This window comes from Aptenodytes patagonicus, chromosome Z (assembly GCF_965638725.1).
Source record: "Aptenodytes patagonicus chromosome Z, bAptPat1.pri.cur, whole genome shotgun sequence".
Taxonomy (NCBI): Eukaryota; Metazoa; Chordata; class Aves; order Sphenisciformes; family Spheniscidae; genus Aptenodytes; species Aptenodytes patagonicus.
The window spans coordinates 69123705-69151330 of NC_134982.1; the positions used below are offsets into that span (position 1 = coordinate 69123705).

The following is a 27626-nucleotide window of genomic DNA, read 5'->3' on the forward strand; positions in this document are numbered from 1 at the left end:
AGCAAATCTCAAAGCAAATAATTTATTCTATCAATAGGAACACATTCTAGGATTCCTGGAAATTCAGGAAGCCTAGAATTGTAAGTGGAAATAACCACTTCAAGGACTCCTTGCAACAAAGAACAAGAGGTGCTTTCCTTTGTTGAAGACATTTCTTTATTCTGTAGGAAAACATTATCTACAGGGCAATTAAGCCATTACTATTTATTAATACTAACAAATATTTGTGTTTATTAATGATTAATAAATATTTATTAATTACAATTCTTAAATAGTAAGGATAATATAAGAGTAAGAATAGATATAGATAATATAGAAATTATTAAATCTAAAAGAAATCATAGGGGAAATGAACTCTCTTTTAAAAACAAGCCTAGGTAGTAACACATACTAGCCTGAAAGCACATAAGCATGTTTCAAAAGCTATGACTGGGAATAAAAATCACATCCATTCTGCACTGTGCCTTCCACAGTATACTGTAAGTATTTATATTACTACAGATCCTAAACAAAGATGAAATGCAAAAAAATTCCATGGCTGCAGGTATTCCACAAAGAGAGGCTTCCACCACCCCAACAGCTTGCAACCTACAGTAAGCATTGCCACAAAACATGATGTGTACCAGCCAACTGCACACAAGCCATTTCAAGCCATAGGCAGACAGTAGCTGCTGCTGTTTCAAGAGAGAAAGACCAAAGAGCACAGCATGGGATCAGCAGATTACTAGCGAGACAAGAACTAGAAACCCTCTCCTGCAATTTACCTTTGTCCAAGTGCACATTAAAGGTGCACATTACCGAGGGGGATTATAACAGGAATTCCTGACTTCAGCACAACCTGTACTAATGTGATGGGCACACAGCTCCCCATACTCACTGCTAGTAGCGGCAGTACCTGGCAATAAAGAGACCCGATTTGGATGGATGGGTACAATTGGCATAGTACAAAGGAACAAGAGGGTGTATGTCAAACCAAGAGGGTGATTTCCAGCAAACAATGCATCTAACAAGGGTGTGTTTAAAGGCATCACAAGAACTGTATTTAACCCAGAACTGACAGCTGAGGAAGGGAGAAACCAACAGCATCAGCCACTTTTCCTCTTATTCCAGGTTGCTCCTGCCTCTGAAGGGTGAATAACCATTCCCAGAGATTTGTCCTCTTGTGTGGTAGTCCAATCAAGCCTTCCCCAGTCCTCAGCGTGTTCAAGCCCTTCTCATGCCCAAGCAGGGGGAATAAAGGGAGAGAAACTGACCCAGGATTGTTTAATCATACCTTTGATCTCTAAGTTTCCTTCTGTCCTGGTTTCAGCTGGGATAGAGTTAATTTCCTTCCTAGTAGCTGGTACAGTGTTGTGGTTTGGATTTAGGATGAGAACAATGTTGATAACACACCGATGTTTTAGTTGTTGCTAAGCAGTGCTTAACACTAGTCAAGGACTTTCCAGCTTCCCATGCTCGACCGACTGAGGAGGCTGGGGGTGCACAAGAAGCTGGGAGGGGGCACAGCCAGGACAGCTGACCCAAACTGGCCAAAGGGACATTCCATACCATGTGACGTCATGCTCAGTACATAAACTGAGGAAAGCTGGCCGGGGGGGCCACTGCTTGGGGACTGGCTGGGTATCAGGCAGCGGGTGGTGAGCAACTGCACTGTGGATCACTTGCCTTGTATATTATTATTATTATTATTTTATTTCAATTATTAAACTGTTTTTATCTCAACCCACAAGTTTTTCTCACTTCTACTCTTCCAATTCTCTCCCCCATCCCACCGGGGGCAGGGGGAGTGAGCAAGTGGCTGTGTGGTACTCAGTTGCCGACTGAGGTTAAACCATGACACCTTCTAGGTTTTTTTTGCAAGAAAACAGTTTGGTTTGAATACTGACATTTCAGTCACAGCTACGAATTACTTAATTTCAACTAACAAAAATCTTGGATAGGCCGAATCAGTGCCTGAATCAGTGTTGGACTTATTGAAAAGAGCTTCTGATCACATACATTATCCATTTTAAATTAATGGGACATGGTTATTGTATATAATACAAGACAAACCACATGTAATAGAACAGAAAGTTATTTTAAGCCTCCCACACAATTAAGCTGTTGCAAAAAACCTATTATGAAAATTTTCAAGTTTCTTGAAGAGAAACCTAAGGTAATTTTAGAAGAAAGAACCAAAAAAAAAAATCTGGTTTAGGTTCCAAAAACATAAATCACTATGGAACAGTCCTCATGTTGGTGATGGCAACAAAAACACACCAAGCAATGTGGACAAAACAACAGTATAGGCACAATATTACATTCATATTCACATGACTAGTCAAAGGTATTTGCCTTCACATTTTTAAGACAACAGCAGCAAAGTTCTCAAAGGAACAGTACATTAGAATAAAATGTTATTCTTGGCCACTTCTGAAACTTGTTTTGAGGTCTGTACAGGCAACACGCCTCCAAACTAAGCTAGTGTTCAGCCAATTAGAAAAAAATAAAGGAAAGTGTGACTAAAGATTTGTAGATGTATCAAGAAAGGTACGTGTCTACTCTGAACTATATTATCAACTATACTTGACCAAAAAAAAACCCCAAAACAACAAAACCAAACCATTCTTCAAAAAATATTAATCCAATGGATTAAGAGAAAAAATAAGCAATAATGTGTTTCTGCCCATGACTTGTTTAATATATTCTATTCAAAAACACTGAAATACTAGAACTGTGTATGTTTACAATATGAAAATTAAAGTGTTTTTTCATGTTACAATGTACAAAGGCTAGTACTGTACATGAAAATACCTGAAAGACTCAAAATGTCTTAAATTCTTCTTAACTCAAAATCAATAAAAGTTTACTTATGCAGTCGGCCCCAGCTATCCAAAATGCATGAAAGCCAATAAACTGATGGCCATGTCTTTTTCCTCTGAGCAGCCTGAAGCACATATAACTGTTCTCCTTGGGCTTCAGCCCATGAGGTGCTGAACGTTTTGGTCCTGACCCAATAATGCACTTAAACAAATTATTAAATCCTTAAACAACCAGCACTAGACAGACTGGACTTTCTTCATCCACTGCTGCTTTATGCCAGCACACAGTCTAGTCCTAGTTCTTGTACAAGTAACCAGAAAAGACAAATCATTCAGTTCTCCTCAAGGAAGGACACTGCACCCATCCTCATCCAGTGAAAAAACTCATTGTAAGAGTTTATAGTGTTCTCAAATATCCATAGTGTTATACAAACACACATGCATTAAACAAAGGCCTCCCTCCTCTCCTCCAACATGGTAGTCTCTCCTATATGAAGATTGTCTTCAAGGTCCAGACACAATTGCAAAAAAATTTCATTTACAGTTTGAAGATATCATTCCTAAGCAATGTTCTGTAATCTTACATAGACATGTCCAAATCCACTTTGCAATATAAGGTCTCTTATGTCTATCACTTGATGCCTGGGGGGGGGGGGGGGGGGGCGGGGGGGAAAGGGTAGTTCCGAGTTTGCTTTTCTACTTCAGTTTCCTCCTGTGCTCTCAAGGCTAACAGGCTTTATCTGACATGAATGTCACACCTGAGAGTGGGATGACAATGAGAAAACATCAAGAATCTACCCTGTAAATTCTGTCTCGGGAAAGAAACTATTTTAAATATACCCGATCATGTTGTTATCAACAAATTACCACATACCTGCACAAACTGGGTCTAGTGAATGAACAATAGTGATAAATGAAATCGTATGTACAAGCTATACCTCAGTCCTAGTGGAACCCTTTCAGGCCGAGAGAACCCTAGCAGGTTGAAAAGAGAGTCTGATCCATTACGATCAAAATGGTTCAAAGCAAAAGGAAAATATTATTTACATGTGCCCAAAGGTATATAATAGCTTTTTGATTTTACTACATGAAGAAATTTGCTTCTGAACCCCCTCAAGTTTAAGCAGCACTGCTAAAGTAGTGTTGTGGTTTAACCCCAGCCAGCAACTAAGCACCACACAGCCGCTTGCTCACTCCCCCCCTAGTGGGATGGGGGAGAGAATCAGAAGAGTAAAAGTGAGAAAACTCGTGGATTGAGATAAAGACAGTTTAATAGGTAAAGCAAAAAACCCAGCACAAGTAGAAAGGGAAGAAGTCATTAAAAACACACCAAAACCAGTTGTGTATGTTGCTTAAATTATGCCATCAACACATGTCAAAGCGAGAAATCCAGCTTAAAAAAACCAAAAAGGTGAAATGTATTTAAGTTGAGTATTCAAGGTCTCTCCAATACCTACAAGAAAAACATGGAACTAAGTAATGTTTCAGTTCTCACTGATCTCTCCTTTCCTCGTTTTATGGCACACCAAAAGCATTGGTTTCATTTTATAGTTACTTGGCAGTCTTCTAACCAAGAAATTACCATGGCAACAGAGTATTCTAAACGTTAATTTTTGGTGCTATTTGGCAACAGAGAGTTTTAAAATTCAAAACACCTGCAGCTGGATCACATATTAGCCAGAACTAACAATAGTACATAATCTTTTGAGTGAATAATCTAAGTGAAAAAATGTTTCTGGAACTTCATTACAAATATTTCTCTCTATTATCTGGAATGTCAGCTTGAAAGATCTAACGATTTTTAGATTCTTAGGAAAAGTTAGGAATTGCCAAGTTTACTTATTTTTTTCTTTTTTAGAAAAAGAATCACTATATTATAGTATGTATTTTATACATGTCAAAATATCTGGAAATAGCCAGTCTTAGACTTATTATAGCTTCATATATTTGCATTGTAAAAACATATATAAGTAGGGAGGTAACGGCAGCAAGAACAACAAAAATGCACCTATGTGGAATATCAGGGTTCAGTTGTTCAGTTCCAGGACAGTTTTACACAAATATATATCCACAAAAAAGAAAAACCCCACACATCCTAACCTTACAAAAAACAAAATAAGGTGAGTTTTCAGCCAGATCAGATTCCTGAACTGTTTCCCCTTATGGTCACATGAAGGCTAGGTAGTTCCTGGGCAAAATAGCAAAGTGAGAATGTGCAGAAGGAGACATGAAGAGCCAAGAGATGGGCTACAACAAACCAGACTACGATCAATGAGCTATCCCTGTATTTAATATAGGGATCAAATCCCAGCAAAACGAGTGCTAAGGAACACACAGTTTCTTCAGCTAGTGTCTGTGCCATACCAATGTAGCGTTAATCTTGCCTTTGCCATCTTCAGCTACATACAAACAGGTTCGAACAAAGTGGACTGAATTATATCACAACACATCTAACAAAATGCAGACAAGTTCATGAGGCAACTTTTTCTGGATTAAAATATAGCACCCTGCTACCCAAAGCAGGCAGAAGCACTGTCACTGGCTGGAGGCACCCGCAAAGCGCAACACCTGCAGTCTGTCTGGCCTCTGGGCACTCACCCTGTCAGGTTCCCGAGGCGGGGTTGCTAAAGATCAACAGGAAAAAGCACACTGCCACTTGGGCATGTGTCCACCTTTCTCATGGGAAAAGTAGTGCATGAACTCCTTGCGAGTGACTGTCAAACCCTTCCTCCACAGTCTGTCCATGCTGCTTTCTTTGTACTTTCTCAACTGAAGCACTGAAATAAGAGTTTCTTTTTTCAATATAGCACTGTATTTCCTCCTGCATGGAGAACAGTTGTCATTTCTAGCATAATTTCTCCAAGTGGAAACCACAATGAGTACTCGGACTGCTAGCAAAGATCATTTTCATCTAAAGGTTTTGAAAAGCAACTCCAAATATCTCAGATAGTTGGGAGGGAGTAAGGCTAGTCTAGAATTACTTGCTCGTTGCCAAAGACCAAAATTTAATGGATTTACTGCTTCAAAGTCGGTGTCTCTCACTGTATGGAGTCAGGCTCTATGTAGTACTTCAGAAAGCATTTGAGCTCTCAAGTCCAAACCAGGATCATGAGCTGGCTAGACACATTTCTAAACTCTAAGTAAACAGTAGTAGTTGTAAACGTCCAGATAAGAAATAATTGTAATAAACTAGCCCAAAGATGCTATATTACATAAATCAGCACATAGGTCACCACATGGAAATAAAAATTACACAAGTCTTCCAAAATGGAAGACTACCTGAAGGCGATTTCTAACCCTGTATTTAATTGATCAGCTGGACATGAATTTGAAAACCCCCAGCTACCACTCTGCTAAAAATATTTCCATGGAATGTTGCAGGGAGATGTGATCAAGGCAGTCACAGCCAAGCTCAAATCAATGGATTTCTATGTCTGGGATTTCTTAATTGGTCCAGAGCTCTAGCTAGAAGCCACATGTGAATTTCACACCCCCTTACGCTTTGATTTCACAGGAAGACAGTAATAGCAGAAGCTACAGTAGTGACATAAGAATTATCAGGATGAACACGTAAATAAATAATGAGAGTGGTGAGGGTTTTTTCCCCTTTTTCTCTTCAAATGGTGTACTTTTTAAAAGCAGATGAAAAAGAGAGCACTGCTCCCAAGGCAACATTATGAATCTCTACGTTACTTGCACAATCTGAAGCATAACACCATGCCTTGACTATACTGACTCACAAACAATGTGTAATTTTTTGCATTAATTACACAAATCACAATTATCCAACCCTGTAGAGTTGAATGGCTATCACGAAAAGAAAATTGTGGCAAAACTGGGTATGACACCTGTCACATAACAAAGTCAGAAATGCAACAACAGTGTTTCCAGTATTAATTTGGGAGGGTGGTGTGATTACTTTGGCTTGGGCTTGTTATTGTTTTGGTTTTTTTCTCCTTTAAAAATGCACTGTCATGTTGCTACTTCCTCTTCTTCCACTTCAAGTAAGATAGGCACCTTTCTGTAGAAACTGCACAGTTGTTAAAAAAAAAAGAAACAGTCAAAAGAGGTTTACAAACTTACACCCCTTTTCTGATATATTTTAAAAATATAACATTACTCAGGTTAATGTATAGCTTTTAAAGATTAACCTACTTTTATCTAAAAATGAGCTTGAGTAACACTGTTGAGCACTCGCCACCCTTTCACTTACCACAACTCACAAACCACAGTATTAGCCTAACCACCAGCAAGGAGCTAGAACTCTCTCTTCTGACTGCTTAGTACCAGATCAGCAAGCGCTTTAAATGCAAGTTAAATTCAGTTTGTCTGTCAAATCCCCAAAACATCAAGGGATGGGTTTGTCTGACAGAATTAAGAGATGCAAGACTCCTTGCTAGGTAAGCCAGCAAGAGGTCTTAAGTACCAACCACTTTGCAACATAATGTAAAACTAAAGCATTTGAATAGATATCACTCCATCTTGCAAGAAAAGCAGCAGCAGAACAACCAGTTGACAGCCTAGCTGAAAAAACAAACCAGTGCATCAGATCATCCTCCCTTATTCTACTTCAGTTTGATTGTCTCAGTCATGCGGTATCAGTCACTTGAAAAAGTGCACTGTAGAAATGTTTACAAGAGGGGAGTGGTAAGAGTGAATAAACTTTGGCAAACTGTAAACACAGCGCTCTTTCCCTTATATTCTTCTCTACCTTCCCTCATTTACATTTACTTCCACCTAGCACTTGACTGTTGAATCCTCACAGAATCATAGAATAGTTTGGGCTGGAAGGGACCTCTAAAGGTCATCTAGTCCAACCCTCCTGCCGTGGGCAGGGACATCTTCAACTAGATCAGGTTGCTCAGAGCCCCCTCCAACCTGGCCTTGAATGTTTCCAGGGATGGGGCATCTCACCTGCCTCTGGGCAACCTGTGCCAGTGTTCCACCACCCTCAGCGTAAAAAAATTTCTTCCTTATATCTGGTCTAAATCTACCCCCCTTTAGTTTAAAGCCATTCCCCCTTGTCCTGCTAAAAAGTCTGCCGCCATCTTTTTTATAAGCCCCCTTTAAGTACTGATAGGCTGCGATAAGGTCTTCCCGAGGCCTTCTCTTCTCTAGGCTGGACAACCCCAACTCTCTCAGCCTTTCCTCACAGGGGAGGTGTTCCATCCCCTTGATCATTTTCGTGGCCCTCTTCTGGACCCACTCCAACAGCTCCGTGTCTTTCTTATGCTGAGGGCTCCAGAGCTGGACACAGTACTCCAGGTGGGGTCTCACCAGAGCAGAGTAGAGGGGCAGAACCACCTCCCTCGACCTGCTGGCCACGCTTCTTCTGATGCAGCCCAGGATATGGTTGGCCTTCTGGGCTGCGAGCGCACATTGCTGGCTCATGTCCAGCTTTTCATCCACCAGCACCCGCAAGTCCTTCTCCACATGGGCTGCTCTCAATCCCTGCATCCCCCAGCCTGTATTGACACCGGGGGTTGCCCTGACCCAGGTGCAGGACCTTGCAGCTGGCCTTGTTGAACCTCATGAGGTTCAAAATAATGGGTTTGTAAATTGCACTTCATTAAATGTGTATTTCAAGCATCCTCATACCGTTCTTCTGTCTAACCAGATGTTCTTTGCATGCTACAGTTCACTTTCAAGGAACTACGTGACTTCGGCATTCGTGGATCATCCATTCCTCATCAAAAGGCCTCCAATATCCTATGGCCAAACAGTCAGCAGGTCAACTGTCACACTGTCTCACTCAGATTAACACGCAAGTGTGCTTTGTCATTAAGTAAAACATCAAGATTCATTTTTGAACCACAACAAAGCTGCTCAGCTCCAGCTGTAAGATCAGTTTGCTGTACTAGGGTACTAATTGGGGGTGGGATGGGAATGGGGAAATAGGAACAGTGGCAGTTGTATGCCAATTAGCCCTACAAGAATGCATGCTGGCCCTTCTTCTTGCACTGGTAGAACTGACCTCATATTATTCATGCATTCATTTGTTTTGGAAGTGCTTTGGACAACATCCACTGAAAGCAATTATTTGCATCCAGAAAGGTGGCACAGCTTATGATGGGCTTTAAAAGCAAGCAGAGAATCAGCACCTGAGCTGACTCAAAGGTTAAGATGGAAACTCTGAAGCCTGCCAGCCAAGCTGATTCTTCTATGTATAATTTTGCGTTTTAATAGTTTATTTAGACTTGAAGTTCTTTAAACATTACATCAATTTGTATAACTACTTTTATGTAACACTGATATTATGATAAATTACTTTATTTACATTCTCAAAAAATGAAGGAAAACATATCCTATCCTACATTTAAAACATATTGTGTCCATGTCATCTTAAAAGTCCCACTTGCTCAACTTTGTTTCAAAATTTAGATTTTCGAGATTTGTTTGCTGCTCAGCATTTCCAACTGAGTTTAATTAACGATCACTTTTGCAAAGAGATTGTGGTACTGGCCTCCTAAGTCACCAGAGAAAAACCTCAAGAGTCCTGAAAGCCAATACATTATAACTTTTCTCAGCTATCCTGAAGGAGTGGAACATTAAAACTGTGTGTATTCTGGAATTAAATTTGTTAACCTGGTTTCTGAGGAAATTAAGTTTGTCAGCACATTGTTTGCCTGTCAGTATCCCTCCCCAGTAACTTTCAGGCTTACTAAACAGAAACCAAGTTTGACAAATCAGCACAGGCCAGAGCTCCTACACACTTTGTGAAAACTGGTAGCCAAGCAGGAGATAAGGACTAAAATTAGCATGCCTTGCATGAAAGAAATACACAAGCAGAATTAAAATCTTTTCCATTTTGGCTGCCAATTAGTACATGCATACTCATTTGCCAGCACATCTGGCTTTGAATCAGCCACAGAACACCAGTCACATCTCCTGATCGGCCAAACAGGTGGGAAACACAGGCCATAACTACAGTTACTGATTAGTGCTCAAAGAGAGCAACTCCAAGCATAACACCACTAAAAAACTGTAGAGACAGAGGAATAGCTGAGGATACTGGTATGAAGTTTTAAGGAATACTGGACTCAAAGCTGTAAGATGCCAGGCATCATTTGTTCTGCAACTTGAACATACAATATGTTTTATTCTTACCACACTGTTTGGACTGATGTTTTTAATCTGGTGATTGAAGCTTCAAGGGAAGTTAGAACACTGACAGCTTGCTGAACTGGATAGAAGAAGGAAAAGTTCTTCCGTGCAAGATACTTCAGGTAAGAAGAGACATTTTTATAGTTACTTCAGTTACCTTCAGCTTACACTAGTCTCACATGCTAAGAAGCCAGGGAAAGAATGGGAAGCCTGTGCAACATTACAGCAGCACAACATTTGCCAAATAATCATATCTTAATATTACCAGAAAATGCATTATTTTTGTGAATCTGTCATTCAACACAACCACTCATCTTGTACTAAGAGTCATCCACTTCAAAATTTCTATTTCAATGTCACTATATATGTTATGTATATGTTGTTACTATGCAGGCGTAAAGAAATCATAAAGGAAAAATGGTTTCAAGTTCATTAAACAAATAAAACAAAACTCAGCATCAGCTGAGGAGTGATCAAGTTGGAGAAATACCTATTAAGTAATTTCTCAATTTCTTTATAAATCTGAAGGATTAAAAAAAAAAAAAGAACTAAATACGACAATTTTCAGATTGTCTATAAAGTATATGTATAACCTGTTTTTGTGAAAACTGAAAATAAAAATAACTGGTCTTACTATGATAAGAAAAATAAACTTTTTGTTCTAAAATCTAAACTACTTTTCTTCAAAATCCTCCTCAGTAAAGTTCGTCTCTGTCCATACATGTAAGAAGAGTAAGTACTAGGAAACCAAAAGGCAGGAAGATTCTTTAGGTATGTGAGAACTCCCATCAAAAAGGGGGAAGGTCTCAACTATCAACTGCTCCAAAAGTGAAACTCAACATTAAGTTTAATTAACTTTTGGATAGAAGCAAACCACACCTCAAGTTAAAGCTCATTTTCATCATATAAGTAAGTATCAGCAGTACTGATGCATGCTGGAGGAATAAGCAGCTCTCCGTGTACTACACTCTCCTCACAAGCTGAAGGAATTTCCATAGTGCAAGTATACTTTAAACAATAAGATTTTCTCCTGTCTCTATCTGTAACTCTCAAAAGTGTCTACTTTCTTGTCTGATGCTCAAATATGATACTTCTAAAGTTTAGACAGAAAAAAATTTACTAACTAGTGTCACAGTATCATAACAAAAACCACCACACAGGACATAAGTAGAGAGGTACGTCACAGAATGAGGGAGTATAAGGAAAGGAAGGAATGATGTCTAGTCCAATAAAGTGAGCAAACAGAAGTTACACTGAGTGAAGTTGGAGGGGAGAATCATAAGCACTTTTTTCTATGCCTGGGAAAAAAAAAAGCTGTGGCAATAAACATGCAATAAGGATTTAACAGTCATGTTTTCAAAGGAAGAAATTCTCTATTAAAAAAAGAAAAGAGAGAACAAGAAAACAGGGAAAGAACAGAAAAGATGTGTACGTAGTTTTACACTTTCAAAATATTTGGTACCTTTGCATACCTTACAAAAACTCTGTATTCTCCTTGTTTAAAAGGTGCGAACAAAAGCAGATTTCAGACTTCTACTAATGGACTACAAAGTCTAGCATAAGGCTTTTCATGTGCCCTGTGCTGCCCCTAGCACAAGGCCACCTAGCATGCATATAACGTATACGTATCACAACACATGCAATGAGTACAACCCCTGTTCAGACCTAGGGTACTCCAGTGACTGGCAAAAGCCATGGCCTCAGGGACCACATTTCGATAACCACTGATATAAGGGAAATCCAGATTTGCATCACAGATTTTTCTGACTTACTCAAACAGGATGAATATTCAGCCTGTGTCAAAGACTACTAAAATCACCAGAATGTGAGGTGAGCTTCTGTTGGCTTGAAACTTGCTTCAACATTATTGGCCTGCCAGACTCTGAAACAGTATACTACTTCCCACAAAAAAACCTGTTCTTCCATTAAGGGGATTTCTGCTATCACAACTTTACGACTTACCTTTTTTGTGGGAACTCTTTCTTTCACACAGCAGTTACAGAATAGGCAAAAAAGAAAAAAAAAAAAATCTTAGAAAGTGAGGTGTTTTAACAGCACTACCATACAACTTACTTTTCAGTCTTTTTGGAAGGACAGGAAGAATACTTTCTAGTGGGAATGGAGAATTACCTTGCTATACCAGTTAGTGTTCTTTATTCCCTGAGAACAGTTTAAAAAAAAAAATTAATTATGAGAATTCTTCATAAACACATGGAAAAGTCAGTGTTTAAAAAAAATATAGAAAAATCTAATAATCTGCATTCTTCCTGGAAGTTTCTTCATGACATAAAATAGAAACTGGGGAAAAGGACAAGTATGAAAAGTAGGACTAAAGAGCTTAAAATATCCCTGCCAGATGTCTGACAGACACTATTCTTTTGTTTAAAAACTATACCTTCAAGCAATTAGATGTCCATCAGGCAGTAACCAAGACACCAGATCTACAAGAGGTTGTGTAACTACCCCAGTATTAGTTAGTAACAACTTAGAGCAGTGCTTGAAGGTTCCTGCAAAATCTTTGTCGTTGTAACAGAACAAGTGCTCTCACACTACCCTTCTATTTTACGTATGGTATGTTTATTGTCCAGCCATTTAGAACTTCTCTCCCACACCAAGTGCTGGTTCTGTTGGGGGATTCCCGTCTTCTGAAGCTTGCTCCTTTATTCTTCAGTCTCCAGCTTTTTCATGCCAAACACACGTTTCCCCTCCTGATGAGCTCTCCTCATTCCTCATCCTATTAGCTCTTGTCCAACACACCTCATTACCCACCTATCATTTTTGACTGTTACATTACCAGCTCTCTCTCTCTTCCCTTCCTTCCATCATTCTCGTTATTTCTGAACTGCTCCATGAGCAAGCAATCACCTTAACTGCCCTTGTGCTTTATATCATCTGGAATTCCTATTTTATCATGCAACTAAGTGTAAGTTATGCTCTCCTGCTCCTATGCTACTCATTTCCTTTGCAGCAGTCCCCTGGTGATTTTTGCCTCCGGATGAAATCCCTTATTCATTCCTTTGAACCAGCTGCTATTCAAAACAGTTCTTACCAGCCTCTCATGCAACCAGTCTCTATTCACTCATCCCTTCCTACATTAGCATATCTGTACATGACCTCAGACTTTTTCTAATCTGCTTTCATAAAACAGCAAAGAGGAATCATAGAATCATTTAGGTTGGAAAAGACCCTTAAGATCATCAAGTCCAACCGTAAACCTAACACTGCCAAGTCCACCACTAAACCATGTCCCTAAGCGCCACGTCTACACGTCCTTTAAATACCTCCAGGGATGGTGACTCAACCACTTCCCTGGGCAGCCTGTTCCAACGCTCGACAACCCTTTCGGTGAAGACATTTTTCCTCATGTCCAATCTAAACTTCCCCTGGCGCAACTTGAGGCCGTTTCCTCTCGTCCTATCACTTGTTACTTGGGAGAAGAGACCGACACCCACCTCGCTACAACCTCCTTTCAGGGAGTTGTAGAGAGCGATGAGGTCTCCCCTGAGCCTCCTTTTCTCCAGGCTAAACAACCCCAGTTCCCTCAGCTGCTCCTCATAAGACTTGTTCTCCAGACCCCTCACCAGCCTCGTTGCCCTTCTCTGGACACGCTCCAGCACCTCGACGTCCTTCTTGTAGTGAGGGGCCCAAAACTGAACACAGTATTGGAGGTGCGGCCTCACCAGGGCCGAGTACAGGGGCACGATCACTTCCCTACTCCTGCTGGCCACGCTATTTCTGATACAGGCCAGGATGCCATTGGCCACCTTGGCCACCTGGGCACACTGCCGGCTCATGTTCAGCCAGCTGTCGACCAACACCCCCAGGTCCTTTTCCGCCAGGCAGCTTTCCAGCCACTCTTCCCCAAGCCTGTAGCGCTGCATGGGGTTGTTGTGGCCGAAATGCAGGACCCGGCATTTGGCCTTGCTGAATCTCATACAGTTGGCCTCGGCCCATCGATCCAGCCTGTCCAGGTCCCTCTGCAGAGCCTTCCTACCCTCAAGCAGATCAACGCTCCCGCCCAACTTGGTGGCACCTGCAAAATTACTGAGGGTGCACTCGATCCCCTCATCCAGATCATCGATAAAGATATTAAACAAGACCGGCCCCAGTACTGAGCCCTGGGGAACACCGCTCGTGACTGGCCGCCAGCTGGATTGAACTCCATTCACCACAACCCTCTGGACCCAGCCGTCCAGCCAGTTTTTGACCCAGCACAGAGTACACCTGTCTAAGCCGTGAGCCGCCAGCTTCTCTAGGAGAATGCTGTGGGAGACGGTGTCAAAGGCCCTACTGAAGTCCAGGTAGACCACATCCACAGCCTTTCCCTCATCCACTAGGCGGGTCACCTGGACATAGAAGGAGATCAGGTTGGTCAAGCAGGACCTGCCTTTCATGAACCTGTGCTGGCTGGGCCTGATCACCTGCATGTCCTGTACGTGCTGCGTGATGGCACTCAAGACAATCTGCTCCATAACCTTTCCCAGCACTGAGGTCGGACTGACAGGCCCGTAGTTCCCTGGATCCTCCTTCCAGCCCTTCTTGTAGATGGGCATCACATTTGCTAACCTCCAGTCAACTGGGACCTCCCCAGTTAGCCAGGACTGCTGATAAAGTCATTGAAAGTGACTTGGTGAGCTCTTCCGCCAGCTCCCTTAGTACCCGTGGGTGGATCCCAAGGGTATAGCTGATTCTGAAATAATAATGAAGATAGCCTGTTATCACGGTAAAAATTTTGAGATGCCATCTACCTGACATATCATAATGGCTACAAATTTAATGGAAAATGTTCCCCTAACCGCTTAGAGATTCAGATATCCATACTGGCATTTAGTGGTAGCTCTATGCCAGTGATATACTGTATATATTGCTTATATAAAAATCTCATTTCTGTTCGGCCTGCTCCACCATTAGCTTTAAATAATTTGTTTTCTTTAAAAGGGATGGGCTTTCTTGTGAACACTTTCTTTCAAGACAAAATAAATGTTATTTCAATATTTTTAGTTTAAAAAGTACTAAGAGTTATACCCTGAGGAATAAGTTATGTTTTCCATTTGTCAATTTTATTTTGCTGGCTAGTTTTCATTCCCTATTGAAATTATCAAGGTGAGAACCTAGGGAAATGAGCTAAGAACTCCTGAACTGCAGAAGAAAAAAAGAGAACAGAAATAATGAAGGAATAAACACAGTTTTATAGCCATTTTAAAGCAAGTTTGGAGATTTTTATTTGAAACTGGCTTATTCACATTATTAGTTATTTGGAAACTGAGTAAGCCAAATCGTAAGATGGCACTCTTTTTCTAAAATAGCTTCCAAACAAAGAGCTGTTCCAGATTCACTGCTTAAATTTGCACCTTACCTTAATACACAGTACCTTTTAGGAGAAAGACAAGCCCTAATTCCAACATTTGACTCATTAAAAACAGGAAACAAGAAGTCCCTCACATTTTACTCCTCACTCTGAGCTCCTGCTCCTACTGGAATATTACTCATTTCTGCTCCTAGGCAGGGTAATGAATTTTTGAAATTGAACTCTTTCACATTGTATCAATTTTAAAGACCTTGCAATCTAACCTCACCCTACCAAGCTGCTATACAATAATATCTTAAATTGGTGGTTGTCCAATTCAACTGCTGAGAGGCACTTCATACCCAATGTTTGCTTGACCACAGATAAAAAGAATTTAAACAAGTCTACAAACATATGATAAACTAGCTTCCAACACAACTGAATGAACCCAACCAGATCTCTAGATAGTACACTCAAACTTAAATTTGTGAATTAGAGCCCGTAGCTTATTTTTGGTGTCACAGAGATCTCAGTATGAAGCTTAATGGTGATTTAAATGTAAGTTCTCTAAAAGACATTACACAAATACTCCACTGGACCCAATTTTGACCTGTTTACTCAACACAAAAATTACAGAACAGAAAAGCATGACTAAGTCAGGTGACTACAGAACATACACCAGAATAAAAATGAAGAGAACATTTGCATTCTAAAAAAATGGTAATTGATTTACATTCTAAGTAGTTTTGAATATATATACACACACACACACACACACTTCATTTGATATTAAATGCCATATGAATAAACATGACCCATCTTTGCAACGGAAATAATGTAATGGAAATTTTTTTCATATAAAATCAGTACAAGAATTTAAAATCCCTTTCTCTTATATGATTTAAAGGACAATCAAAAAAGTCACTGAATTTAGTAGCTGGCCACTTTTGTGCTGAAAACCCTAACTAAAAAACTTTTCCCTTAATTGCTCTTCACTACCGACTTCCACAGCATAAGACAAACTGAAAGGAATTTTATCATTGCCATACCAATTGGCAATTAGCAATGAATTCACAATTGATTACTATTCTCGTTCTAGGAACTCCCCCCTCCCCCAAGCCCCCAAATTCTATTAGGAAAAAATCCAACACCACCCCTTGCTTTCTACATCCATTTCAGCCTTGCTTCTTTCTTATTTGGAAGCAAACTTCAGGCCCAGCAACGCAAAAATTGCAGAAAGACGTCTACAATGACAGCAGTAAGCAATTAAGCACATTTACTGTAATTGAACCATTTTTAAAATTGTATTTTATACATGCATATATACCCATAAATTACATCCGATAAAAGACTATACTGTGTACTGCAAGTATCTCACAGTTCCTTTAAAATAAAAGTTATAAAGTTTCCCATGACCGTGTTTGCATGTTTTTTTCATTATTGTACACTACCACACCAAGGAACCACAGATGTTTTGTTTTATGAGAGCATCTTACTAGTCTACGTGGCCTACCACACACACTTTATATAAACCACTTGAGCTAGGGAAAAGTCTTCATTTCTGTCCTGAAGTACAGTAGTTTGATAACGGCTGCATACAATATTGCCAGAAGCAAAAAACTGCGTAGATTGCCGTGTTTAATTGTTTCAGTAATCTGCTGAAACAAAATCTGTGTGAATAGCAGATCAGAATTTGCTGTTAATATTAGTATAACTGATGATGTGGCAACTCTAGAAACTTTAGAAACAGCTGCTGGAACAGTTCCTAGGAAAAAAAAAAGCCACAATTCCTCAGAATTCTATCTCACAGAGTATAAGTTTGGAAATTTCATAAGCTTTCAAAAGACCTTTTCCTTAGGACATTTACATGGTCTGTAAAAGAATGTCAGTAATTTAACACTTTAACTGTTTTAAGCAGAATTCAAGCCCAATCTAGCACAACTTTCTTCTCCTTCAAGAAACTGTTGTGCTTAGAATTATTTATTAGTAACGCAAGTAATGCAAGAATTTTTACGTGCATTTCCATAGAGCTAAAATGACTCCTGCCAAGTATTTCAGAGTTTAAAGAGAAAGTCCTGTTTGCTTTCTAACTTTGCACAGACTTGTAATTTACAGAAAAAGTAGTGATTTGCCAGTATACTGAGAAATAAACTGATGGAATAGATTAGCTATTTGGTTTTGAATTGTGCAGATATTTTTTTTTCTCAGTTCTCATAACTTGTTTATATGCCTTTCTAAGACTTTAGACCGATTTCAGTGACATGTAAGAGACTGTACGACCAACTTCAAGGAAGTATTTAAGACCGTGTGCAGGCCAGGGATACGCAGATCTTGGCAATGCCACAATTCAGCCACAGCTTTGATTTTGACTACAGAGCATCCTAGGCACCTGTACTTTTTCAAAAGTATCTGAGTGTTAATCACTTTACTTCAAGAATAATTTTGAAGTGGTCACAGATGAACCTAAAGCTTACTTAAGTCACCCAAGAGACAGTTTCTTTGACATAGCTTAACCATACTGGCAGATAGCTCAAAACAGTACTAGAATTGGTGTCCACCATCTGAGGAACAGTCTAGATGTTGGGGCACTTACCAGAAATGAAGAGCCTAAAATTACAGACCTTCTTCAATGTGAGGGAGTCTAGGACAAACGCTTCTACTTCAAGAGAGTGGCTTGGCCAACATGCTGGATAGGTGCTGGAACAAACAAGGCTCATAAGCCAGAGACAAAATAGCAAAAGGGAACTCATCTGTAGACCAGCAAGAAGAATTTACTTAGGGATAAACAGTTCTGAGTTCAGTATTTCCTTTGAGGGAGCTCTTGTAATTTATGTTAATTGTTGGATAAGCAGCCTTTGGAGCACTGCCAAGGTCTTTTCCTAGGAAAATGCTCCCACTGGTACAATACATGACCAGGCTCCCCTCACCCCATAAAATCTCCCTTCTTTGCCAGACCGTAGCCCAGTGTTAGTATTTGTGATTACTGCACTCTGCTGGTCATTGAGATTACAGGATTCAACTCATCTCAGACTGAGGAAACCTATACACCAGTTCTCTCAACTACTGGAAAGTTTTCTAACAACTAAGCCATTAAACAAAACATGCAGCATTTTCCCCATCAGACAAAGGCATGCCTTGAAAGAAGGCATGCTATTTTGAACTATGAGCAGTAAGACATCTCATAGCGCAGTCCAATACCAGATAACCGGTCAGATAAGTCACCTCATGCCTCACCTCCCCTTTAGGCAGCTATAAAGTCAGCACATGGGAATATTAAATTGCCCTAAAAGAACTCCTGGATTCCCACATAGCCCAGGGGATAGCACACGAAACAGATCTTTGGGACTAACTACTTTATTTCAAAGAGAAGCCTGGATCACTGCACTGGGCTGGCTGCCCAGTATTTCAGACTGCTTTAAACACTGTAATGCCTACAGCAGTCAGTCACTGTTATTCTGAAAGTTTCCATCTAGGATTCTTTTTTATCACTGGTAAAGAAAGTCCAGGAATGCACTTAAAAATAACACAACATACCTTAGGTAACACTAGCCGTTTGGATATAATACACTAAAAAACTGAATGCTCACATCAGCTTGTTCATGATCGTGAAAAGCAATTTTAAAGAAAACCCAAGAAAGAAGGCCTAAGCGTTCATTTCTCTGATTACTGTGGGAAATGCAACTCCTGAAAATTACATTTTGCTTTACTTGTTACTGGACTGCAACTTGTTTTAAGAGTTCTTTTGCAACAAGTAGGACACCCGTTGTTTTTTTCCCCTTGGTATACCCTTGGTCACATTTTCCAAAAACAAATATAAACTTATTTAACAGTGAAATTGTAAGATTCTTCTTTCAAGCTGATTTGTAACTACTCTCCAATGAACTCATTATGTAACATTATCAAGATCAGACAAATAAAAGGGCTCCTTTGGCTTCCTCTTTGAACCCTCTAGTTCTCCTGCCCTTATAGCTTTGACCACTAGTTAATTTCCATAACATAAACACCTGCCAGACAACATAACTGCACATCACATAATCATCCCAACTATTTTAGGTTTGGCTGGTTGAACACCCTCCTCAAATCTTATGTTTATGTCACAGAAATGCCACTGCCTAAAGATAAACACTTAAGTGAGATGAAGAACAGCACAGTTCTACCAGCCCCACAAGCCAACTGAACAGCTCGCTGTGGTGGAAGGGGGGACAGTCCGTCTCCGCTCCTCCTCCACATCCCTCCCATTCATGCCTGGTCCCGTGTTCCTGCTACTCTCACTCCCCGTAAGACCCTGCTACCTTAAATCAGTAGCAGAAAACTACCCTAGCAAAAAATTTATTCTGCTCACAGAAGAGGGAGGCAGGACTATGTGGCTGGAATGGGTGAGGAGCAAGGAGAGTGAGAAGCCCCAGCTTCAGAAGCAGTAAGTCCAGCCACCTGTGAAACCACAGTCGGAGAATCACACTCCTTCGGGGGCACGTCACGTGTATGAGACACCACACACTGAACAACAAAGCAATTCTTCACAAAAACCCTTATATGAAAGGCATTTGAATGTTAAAAACTGTTCCAGTTTCTATAGTCTAAAATGTGGGGAGAAAAAAGTAATTAATAAACAAAATCTTGAGTTACATGTCTAAATTGTCATCTTAAGTCAATGAAAACACAGAGAAGCATATCACATCTGAGTTATGACAGTCGTAATGCTGAAGAAGGCTGAAAATAAGGAAGATCTTAAGTAAGTGCAAATAAATACCATTGAGCAGTCTTAAACTCACTTTGTATGGAATGTTTCTCTGCAAAAATGGTGATCACTCAATGACAAAAAAACCCTTGAAGTTAATCTCATTTTGGATCAATTTAAAATTGACATTTATACAAGCATACTGGACCTACTGTATCAATAACAGAAATATATAATGCACTAAGGACTAGCATGGGTAAGTAACCAGGTTTTTCACATTTAACGCACCTTACAAAAACCACGATGCAGTTTCTGGCTTTACAAGTCAATTCAGCTTCAGGAGGAATGCACGACTCTCTCAAATTCCCCGCTCCCCATTCTCTGATAATTCCACCTGATATCCCAGTCAGATCATGTTTTTTTCACTGCTATACAGAAACTTTGGTCACCGAAAGTGATCTACTTTTAAAAGCATGTACTTGGCCTTTCAGCAATTTGTGAGTGAAGGCATGTATAAATGCTATTTCAGTAACTGTTTTTCTACTTACATTTGCTATCTTAGCTGTGTCTGACCACCTAATGTCAAACATGACACCTACCCATGCCACACCAGGCCAACCCAGCCTTTATGTAAGCATCTCCAAATATACCTTTGCTTCTGGTTACACTGCAATAAAAGATGCAAGTTCCACAGAATTCCAGATATAACTCAGACTGCAGTTTCAGACTTTCAGAGACTGTATGTCAGTCTTTCTTCACAAGTTAAGGTTATTTCCCATGGCTTTTTGTCTGATTTTTTTCATAATCAGCCACGCTATCCATCTTTGACTTTGCTGTACACCAGTCTAAATCCTTAGCCACATGTCCAGATGGCTGTCTGAACATGTCATTCATTTAAATTGCAGTCCAGATAACTCAAGAGGTCAGGATGTCAGTCCTAAATCTAAGGAGTAAAAGGGCCTAAGTATTGCCATGTTGAGTATCACAGCACAAAGTGTTGGGACCCAAAACACTACTGAATGGAATCCACCACCTTGTGCTTCGTTACTAAGCTCCCTACATAAAGTGCAGATTTAAAAAAATGTTGCTTAGCAGACTGAAAAATGTGTATGCACACATATTACTCTGACGATGTATTTTTATCTTGACCCTACTTTTTAGAAAAAAAAAAAAAAGAACATTTCAATAGTGGATGGCAAGCATTATGTAGACATCAGCTTTTACTATCTAAAAGCCATAGCATTGTAAATAAAGCCCAACCTCTTCTAACTCAGCAAGAGGTCCGTAACATTTTTATAAAGAGAAATTATTTTGGATGCATGCAATTGATTATTAAATACAAATTTAAGAGAAAAATTCACCTGATACCAAAGTTTCCATACCCAAACAAGTTTGGCAATTTCAATTCATATGTCCCACGGACAGAAACAGCTCTCAACTCTGAGAAGATTAAAATTTGCTTTACATAATATGATGCCTCATTAACCTTCAACTTCAGCCATTATAGCACTCCTGTCGATACACATTAGAAGACTTATTTTTAAAACAATTCATACAGACATCATTTGCATTAGCTTCCTGGGCTTTCTGCAGCTTAACTCCTTGAGGTAGTTGTAAGCAGAATTTAATTCCAAAAAAAGAAAAAAGGGAGGCAGAGAGATATTTGTTGTGATCATACGATATTAGTAGCAGAGTATGAGTATAAAAACAGAACAACATAATTTAAGAAGCATGGGTTCTGAAAAAACACGAATCTGGGTCAGTTCCTATGCAAAAGCTTCAGTTTCATACTACTGTATATTGCTGATCAACAACGATCATTTTTCACATTAAACATGAGCTATCTCCCTTTAAACTTGCCCTTGTCCATGGCAGTTGATGATTATGTGCTGCCATCTAGCAAATGTTTCCAGAAAAGTTTAACTTTGGAAGCGATTCTGTGACAGGACACCTGAAAATTCTTAGAAAGCTTTTTAAAATAGGAAACATATACAAGACAACAATAGTTTTTTAAAAAGATTCCTTCAGCCTGTATGCTTATAAAATTAAACATGAAATGAGAATACAATTAGGCTTAATACAGACAAACCCTGCAAAAGCATGATCATATGCAGTTGATACACAGTAATTGCAAAACTGAACTTTTTCATTCTACAAGTTATGTTTTCCCTTGTATAAAAGAACGTGATGAACAGAAAATGTTAAGAAATACTGCATTTTCCTCTTCTTTCTCAAGAACTCTAGTCTTCACTGTTTCGCTTTGTTCTAACTTTCTGCAGTCTTTACTTCCTTGCCCCCGCAACTCCTCCTCCCATCAAAATGCAATAATCCCACATAGGAATGGGATGTCTGAATTACAAAAACATTTGTGTTTTTTAACTCTTTTCATCTTAATTTTTCAGTCATGCAGTCACACTGAAACTGTACTATGTTATTTGCCAGCAGCAAGATGATGGCTTCTTAAAATTACTGGACCTTGCTAACTGTGGGCTCTGCCAAGATCTTCCTTTTTTCTGTTATTATCTAGGTATATATGCAGTTAGAGAAAAAGAACATCTATACACTTTTGGCACAATACTCATTTGTTAACATGGAAATAATGCGAGTTTGTGAAGCTGTTACACTGAAATAAACAACTTTACATGAAAAAATAAAATAAATGATTAATAGAATGTCTAAAATAATTATTCTGTGAATAGCTGAATAATTATGACTGATGTCTTATATTTTTCTGTCTTATTTCACCTCATCATAACAACTACAATTCCCTCTTCTTTTCACCCAGGATCCTTACCACTGTACAGTAACTTCAGATCCCATTCATACAGTCACCTAAACAGTATGACATTTTCATTCTTTGTTCCCTATTAGATCAGGACAGCTGGGAGCATGTTGCTTCATGGAGGCACTATTATTTAACCAAATGATAATTTAAAAAAAAAAAAAACAAACAACTTTTGAGGTCTCTACTCCTTTCCAAGTTCTCTAGAATCAGCCAATGAACTCAAAAGCTGTCAGAAAGGAGACACACACCACAGTCCTTTATTTGTCTCATTTCCTTGGAGAATTGGATTTTCAAAATAATAATATTGAACTTTCAAGTTTCTGTGGTGATAAGAAGATAAATCATCACCCAATTAAATATCCTTTAATTTCAAAACACGTATACACTTCATTATAATATTGGAACCAAAAGCTTGATTTTTACACTGTACTAACAAAACTTCCCATTAAGAGTGTGGGGCGTTTTTTGTTTTCACCAGGACAGTAATACCAGAACTCCTGTCATTGAATTACACTGAACTGAAGCTTCCTACTCAAGTGGTAAGTAATTACCCCTCCCATTCAGAAATAAGCTAAACAAGTATATCTTATCTGTACAAAGCAGATGATGTGCAACTTTTACCTATGACAATAGAGTTTATAGGAATGTTCTAGGCACTCCAGAACAAAGAAGTTTTTGGGTATCAGTAACTATTTGTTTTGTTAGTTACTAGTATCAAACATATAACAGAAAGTAATGAAAATAAAGGTCAATTAACATTAAGAAAGGTGCCGATGTACGTTACTGAGAAACACTGGTTTTAGAGTATTTGTTCCTCCTGTAAACAAAATATGAATTGGTAGAAAAAACTTTGAAACCTATCATCCCAGAATTCCTTAAGACTCCATCATTTAGCAGGACATTATAGTTTATGATATTAATTAATAGCAAAAGTCTGCCTTTGCCAGAATTAAAACCTGGAATACGTAGATCTAATACAGTTGAATTTACAAGGCCTTACACAGAACTACTGTATATCCAGCTACGACAAACAAGGTTTTTTTTACCAATTCATGTACGATCCCTAGCATTGTTTGATTGCAGTATGCCACAGGTGCATAGTATAGAGCTGCCTTGTAATTACAGTAAATCTTTCCCTTAGCAAATTGGAAGAATACACAAGAAAAATCGAATAGTTTGTTTAAAACATTAGACTTTTTAAAATCATTACTTCAGTCATATCAAACTACATTTTTTCTGATGAACAGGCTACCTCTCACTAAATTCTTGACTTGCAAATCAACCTCTCTCAGAGTTATTATACGCCTAGAACATAAAACTTACTTTAAATAGAAATGTAATCTGAGAATGCTTGTATAATCTGTCATTTTGGTTCTGCTGATGACAAATACATTAATCATACTGTGAATTATCTAGGAATCCTGGACATGCACAATGCCATCTGCAGAAGTGGATACAACACATGCTCAGCAGAACTGTCAGCTACTCTTTAGGTGTTGCAGCAACAGCAAAGAAATATGAAACACCAAACTTCTTACAGAACAGGAAAAAGCTAGCTCTAACCCATTAACTTCTCATTCTCAGCTCCTCCACCTCCAAGAAAATAGGGCAACATCGTATCTTTGCTATCCAGGAGACAGGCAGCTGAGACTTTGGTAGGTCCGCTAGAATCACCTGCAAAACTTCAGTGCGAACACACAGTAAGACGTGACATGATGCGACAACGGTATGACACTCAATGACAGGACGTTGAACCGAACCACACATGTCGACAATTGCGTAGCACCCCCCTAAACGCAGTTTATCTTGGCAAGACAGATCTTTATTTTCATCACATAGCCCTTTTGCCGAGAGCCAGCACGGCGCGCTGCGTTTCCCAGGGGGGCAGCGGTAGCCGCCTCAGGCCACATGGCGACAGACGCGGCCGGGGCCGCCCCGGGGCCTTCCCCACCGCTCCAGACAGCCACACCGGCCCTGGGAAGGGTCGGGTCCGGCCCGGCCCGCTCGCAGGGTGACACGCCGCCACCCAGCTCTGCCACCTCCCTCCCCTCCCGGTGCCCCGGCCCCCTCCAACGGCCGCCGCCTCCACCTGCCCCGCCGGGCCCTCCCCGGCCCAAGCCTCCCCAACCGCCCCCGCCGGCCTGCTCCGACCGCCACCCCAGAGGACGCTCACCTCGTTGTTGAGGTTCAGCACGGGAGCCATGGTGCCGGCCCCTGCCCGCAGAGCTCCGCCGTCCCCCGACCCGACCCGACCCGACCCGACCCGACCCGGCCCGGCCCGGCCTTCGCCGCCGCCTCCCCTCCGAGCTCTCCCCACGCCGTCGCACAGGCAGCGCGAAGAAGCGAAACTAGGCGCATGCGCCGCGCGTGCCGTGGCAGGCCCGCGCGAGGCTAACGCTCGATGGGAAGAGCCTCTCTAGGCCAGCTCTCCAAGGCCTCGGTCCTCCGGCTCCGCCCTAGCTGCCCGGCTTCCGGGTGACGCGTGCGCGTCTCGCCCGGCGGCGGCCCCGCCGACCCCCCGCAGCCCCCGCGGCCCTGCCCCGCGTCCCGGGCTGAGGCGGCCGGCGGGCCCCGGGGGTCCCGCGGGCCCCGGGGGTCCCAGCCGCCCCGCACGCTCCTGTCCCGCCCCGCCAGCCCGGAGCCCCGTTTCCTTTAGAAGTGGGGGTGAAGAGGGTTTTCTTCTGTTTCTCGCGGGTGGTAAGCGGCGTGGGCAGGAAGAGGATCCCGAGCCTGAGCTGCCGGAGCCGCGTCGGGGGCAGCTCTTTGGAAGGGGCTCGCCTGGCCCGAGGTTAAACCGGCAGCTCCTCACGGCTGCGTTGCGTTTTCTGCTGCTAGACTGCATCGTCAGCTGGCTGAATCAAAGACCTGAAAGGATGTGCACCTCTAAATCCTTAAACTGAAGAGGCATCTGCCCCTCCGAATAGTTTATAATCTTAGAAACAGTCTGGGATTCTCGCTTTTCTCGTCTTGTTGCTGCCGTTACGGAACTAGCCTAAAAAAGATCACGAGTAAACGGTGAACAGTGCCCTGTGTCTAGACTTCGCTTTATCCTCCCCCCCTCCTTTTCCCTGTGACACAAAACCAGTCTCCGTTTTCAAACTGCTTTAAAATTTTCAGATTGATTTTTCCATTTGTGCAGAATGCAGTGTATGGATTGTGCAGAAATTAAGTCGTCTGAAGCTTTAGCTCTCTAAAATTTTACACAGACAATTCATTTTAAGTAGCTGTAGTGAAGTGGGGCTGTGCATGTGTTTTGGACTTTGCGAGAGTCTGAAACGTTTGGCAGAGTTTCATCAGGACTTTTGCTCATTATTTCCAGTTTATTTTGCTAGAAGGAATTGTTGATTTAAATTTTTACAAATATTTTTCTATTTTACTGAAACGGGACTTTTACAAAACTTATGCCTAAATGTAAGCAAGTCTTAGCATGTCTGGAGAATGAATTGGTTATTGTTTCACCTTACTGTTTATCTGTTGCAGCATTCAAAAGAACTGAGATCATATTTGAAAATATTTTGGGAAGTTGTTTTAAATACAAAAACCTGTTTGTTTATACGAATAAAATCAGTTTCAGGAAATTCTTTGGATGCTCACCAGCAATTAGCTGGCCCCTGGATGGCACTGTTGTGCCTGGTATTCTGCTTTGAAGTCTGAATATTTAAGCACGTACAACTGTTGTCAGCTGTCTTTGTAATGCATTTTGTCTGCAGGATCTAGCATTAAGATCTCGTTATATTTTAATGTTTCATATCTAACTGGTGCTCAGGCATCTCCTGTAAATGAACTGCAGCTAAATCACCTTTGGCTGTAATTTTCATCAAGTCTTACATGCAAGTGGGATCAGGCCAGGCTAGTCCTTCAGAGTAGAAATTTCGAGTTCCATTTAGGATGTTTCAGAAAGTGGAACTGGGTGTTCAGTTGCAGTCTAGGTTTCATTTGGATCAATAAAGAGCCAACTGAAACTACTTGGAACCCATCCCTTCGTAATGTAGTAAAGGTATTTTGTTCCGACAGGAGCTGAATTTCAGGTTAGACATATAGTTGCCAAGAATGCTTTGGCTCTAACTGCAGATGAGGGGTGTTTACCACAGCTGCTCTTTTGGAAAAATTCTGACTTGGGCAGTTGTATCCAGCCTACCTAAAGTCAGCCGACCATCGTGGAGTATTCTTTGCTTTTTAGTACCACTGATGGCAAGCAATTATAGTGTTCTACGTGAGAAGTAGCTGCATTTGATTATGTCTGCATACAAAGCAGTCTTGGATATGATGAACTCAATACCGTCAATATATTTTTAAAAATAAAAGAATATAATCTCATGTCTAGATCAGATTTGTATGCACTGCGTGTAAAATTGGAATCAGAAACTCAATAAGGAAGGATCTTCCAAGGAAAATAAAGAGGTGCTTCCCTTTGTCTTGATCTTTCATGCAAAACTAATTCCTAGATATGCCAGTCTTTAATTCCGTTGTGCACCTTGGCAAAGAGAAAGACAAAAGCGGGACCAGGGAGCCAGCTGTGGTTCTGTGACTCCAACCAGTGCTAGCGTGGCCTCACATCAGTTAGAGCTGTTCCCTGTCTGTGTAGCCTGCTGGGTCATAACTTCAATTTTCTTTTACATTTCCTCTGGACACTGAAATAACTGGCTTTGGAAGTTTCTCATAGGCCCTGATGACATACTTCTGGCCTTTCTTCATCCAACAATTTTGTTTTCTTGTTACTCAGTCAGTCACTGATGAAAATACATATTTTTGTTGCTTTCATCTTTTTAAACCTCAGTGGCCTTTCAGAGTTTAGAATCTCTGTGCCTCACAGCTGGTTCATTGGCTCTTTGTCATACTATTTTTTTGCTTAAATTCATTCTAAGTCAAGAATTCTAAGTCATTCTAAGTCATTCTTGTCAGCTTGTCACAGTCCGGATGCTTTGAGGCATTGCCCCATATAACACTTTCATACTTTGATGTCAGTCAGTA

General features: G+C 40.6%; 1 protein-coding gene across 1 annotated transcript in view; it reads right to left on the minus strand.

Moving 5' to 3' along the window:
* Positions 1–24890, minus strand: part of SRFBP1 (serum response factor binding protein 1) — an 87271-nt gene extending 62381 nt beyond the window's left edge. Inside the window, exon 1 of the mRNA XM_076361743.1 lies at positions 24829–24890. Within this exon, the coding sequence (XP_076217858.1) occupies positions 24829–24858 (30 nt within the window). The 5' untranslated portion in view covers positions 24859–24890. The remainder of the gene's footprint in view (positions 1–24828) is intronic.
* Between the last annotated feature and the right edge of the window lie 2736 nt (positions 24891–27626).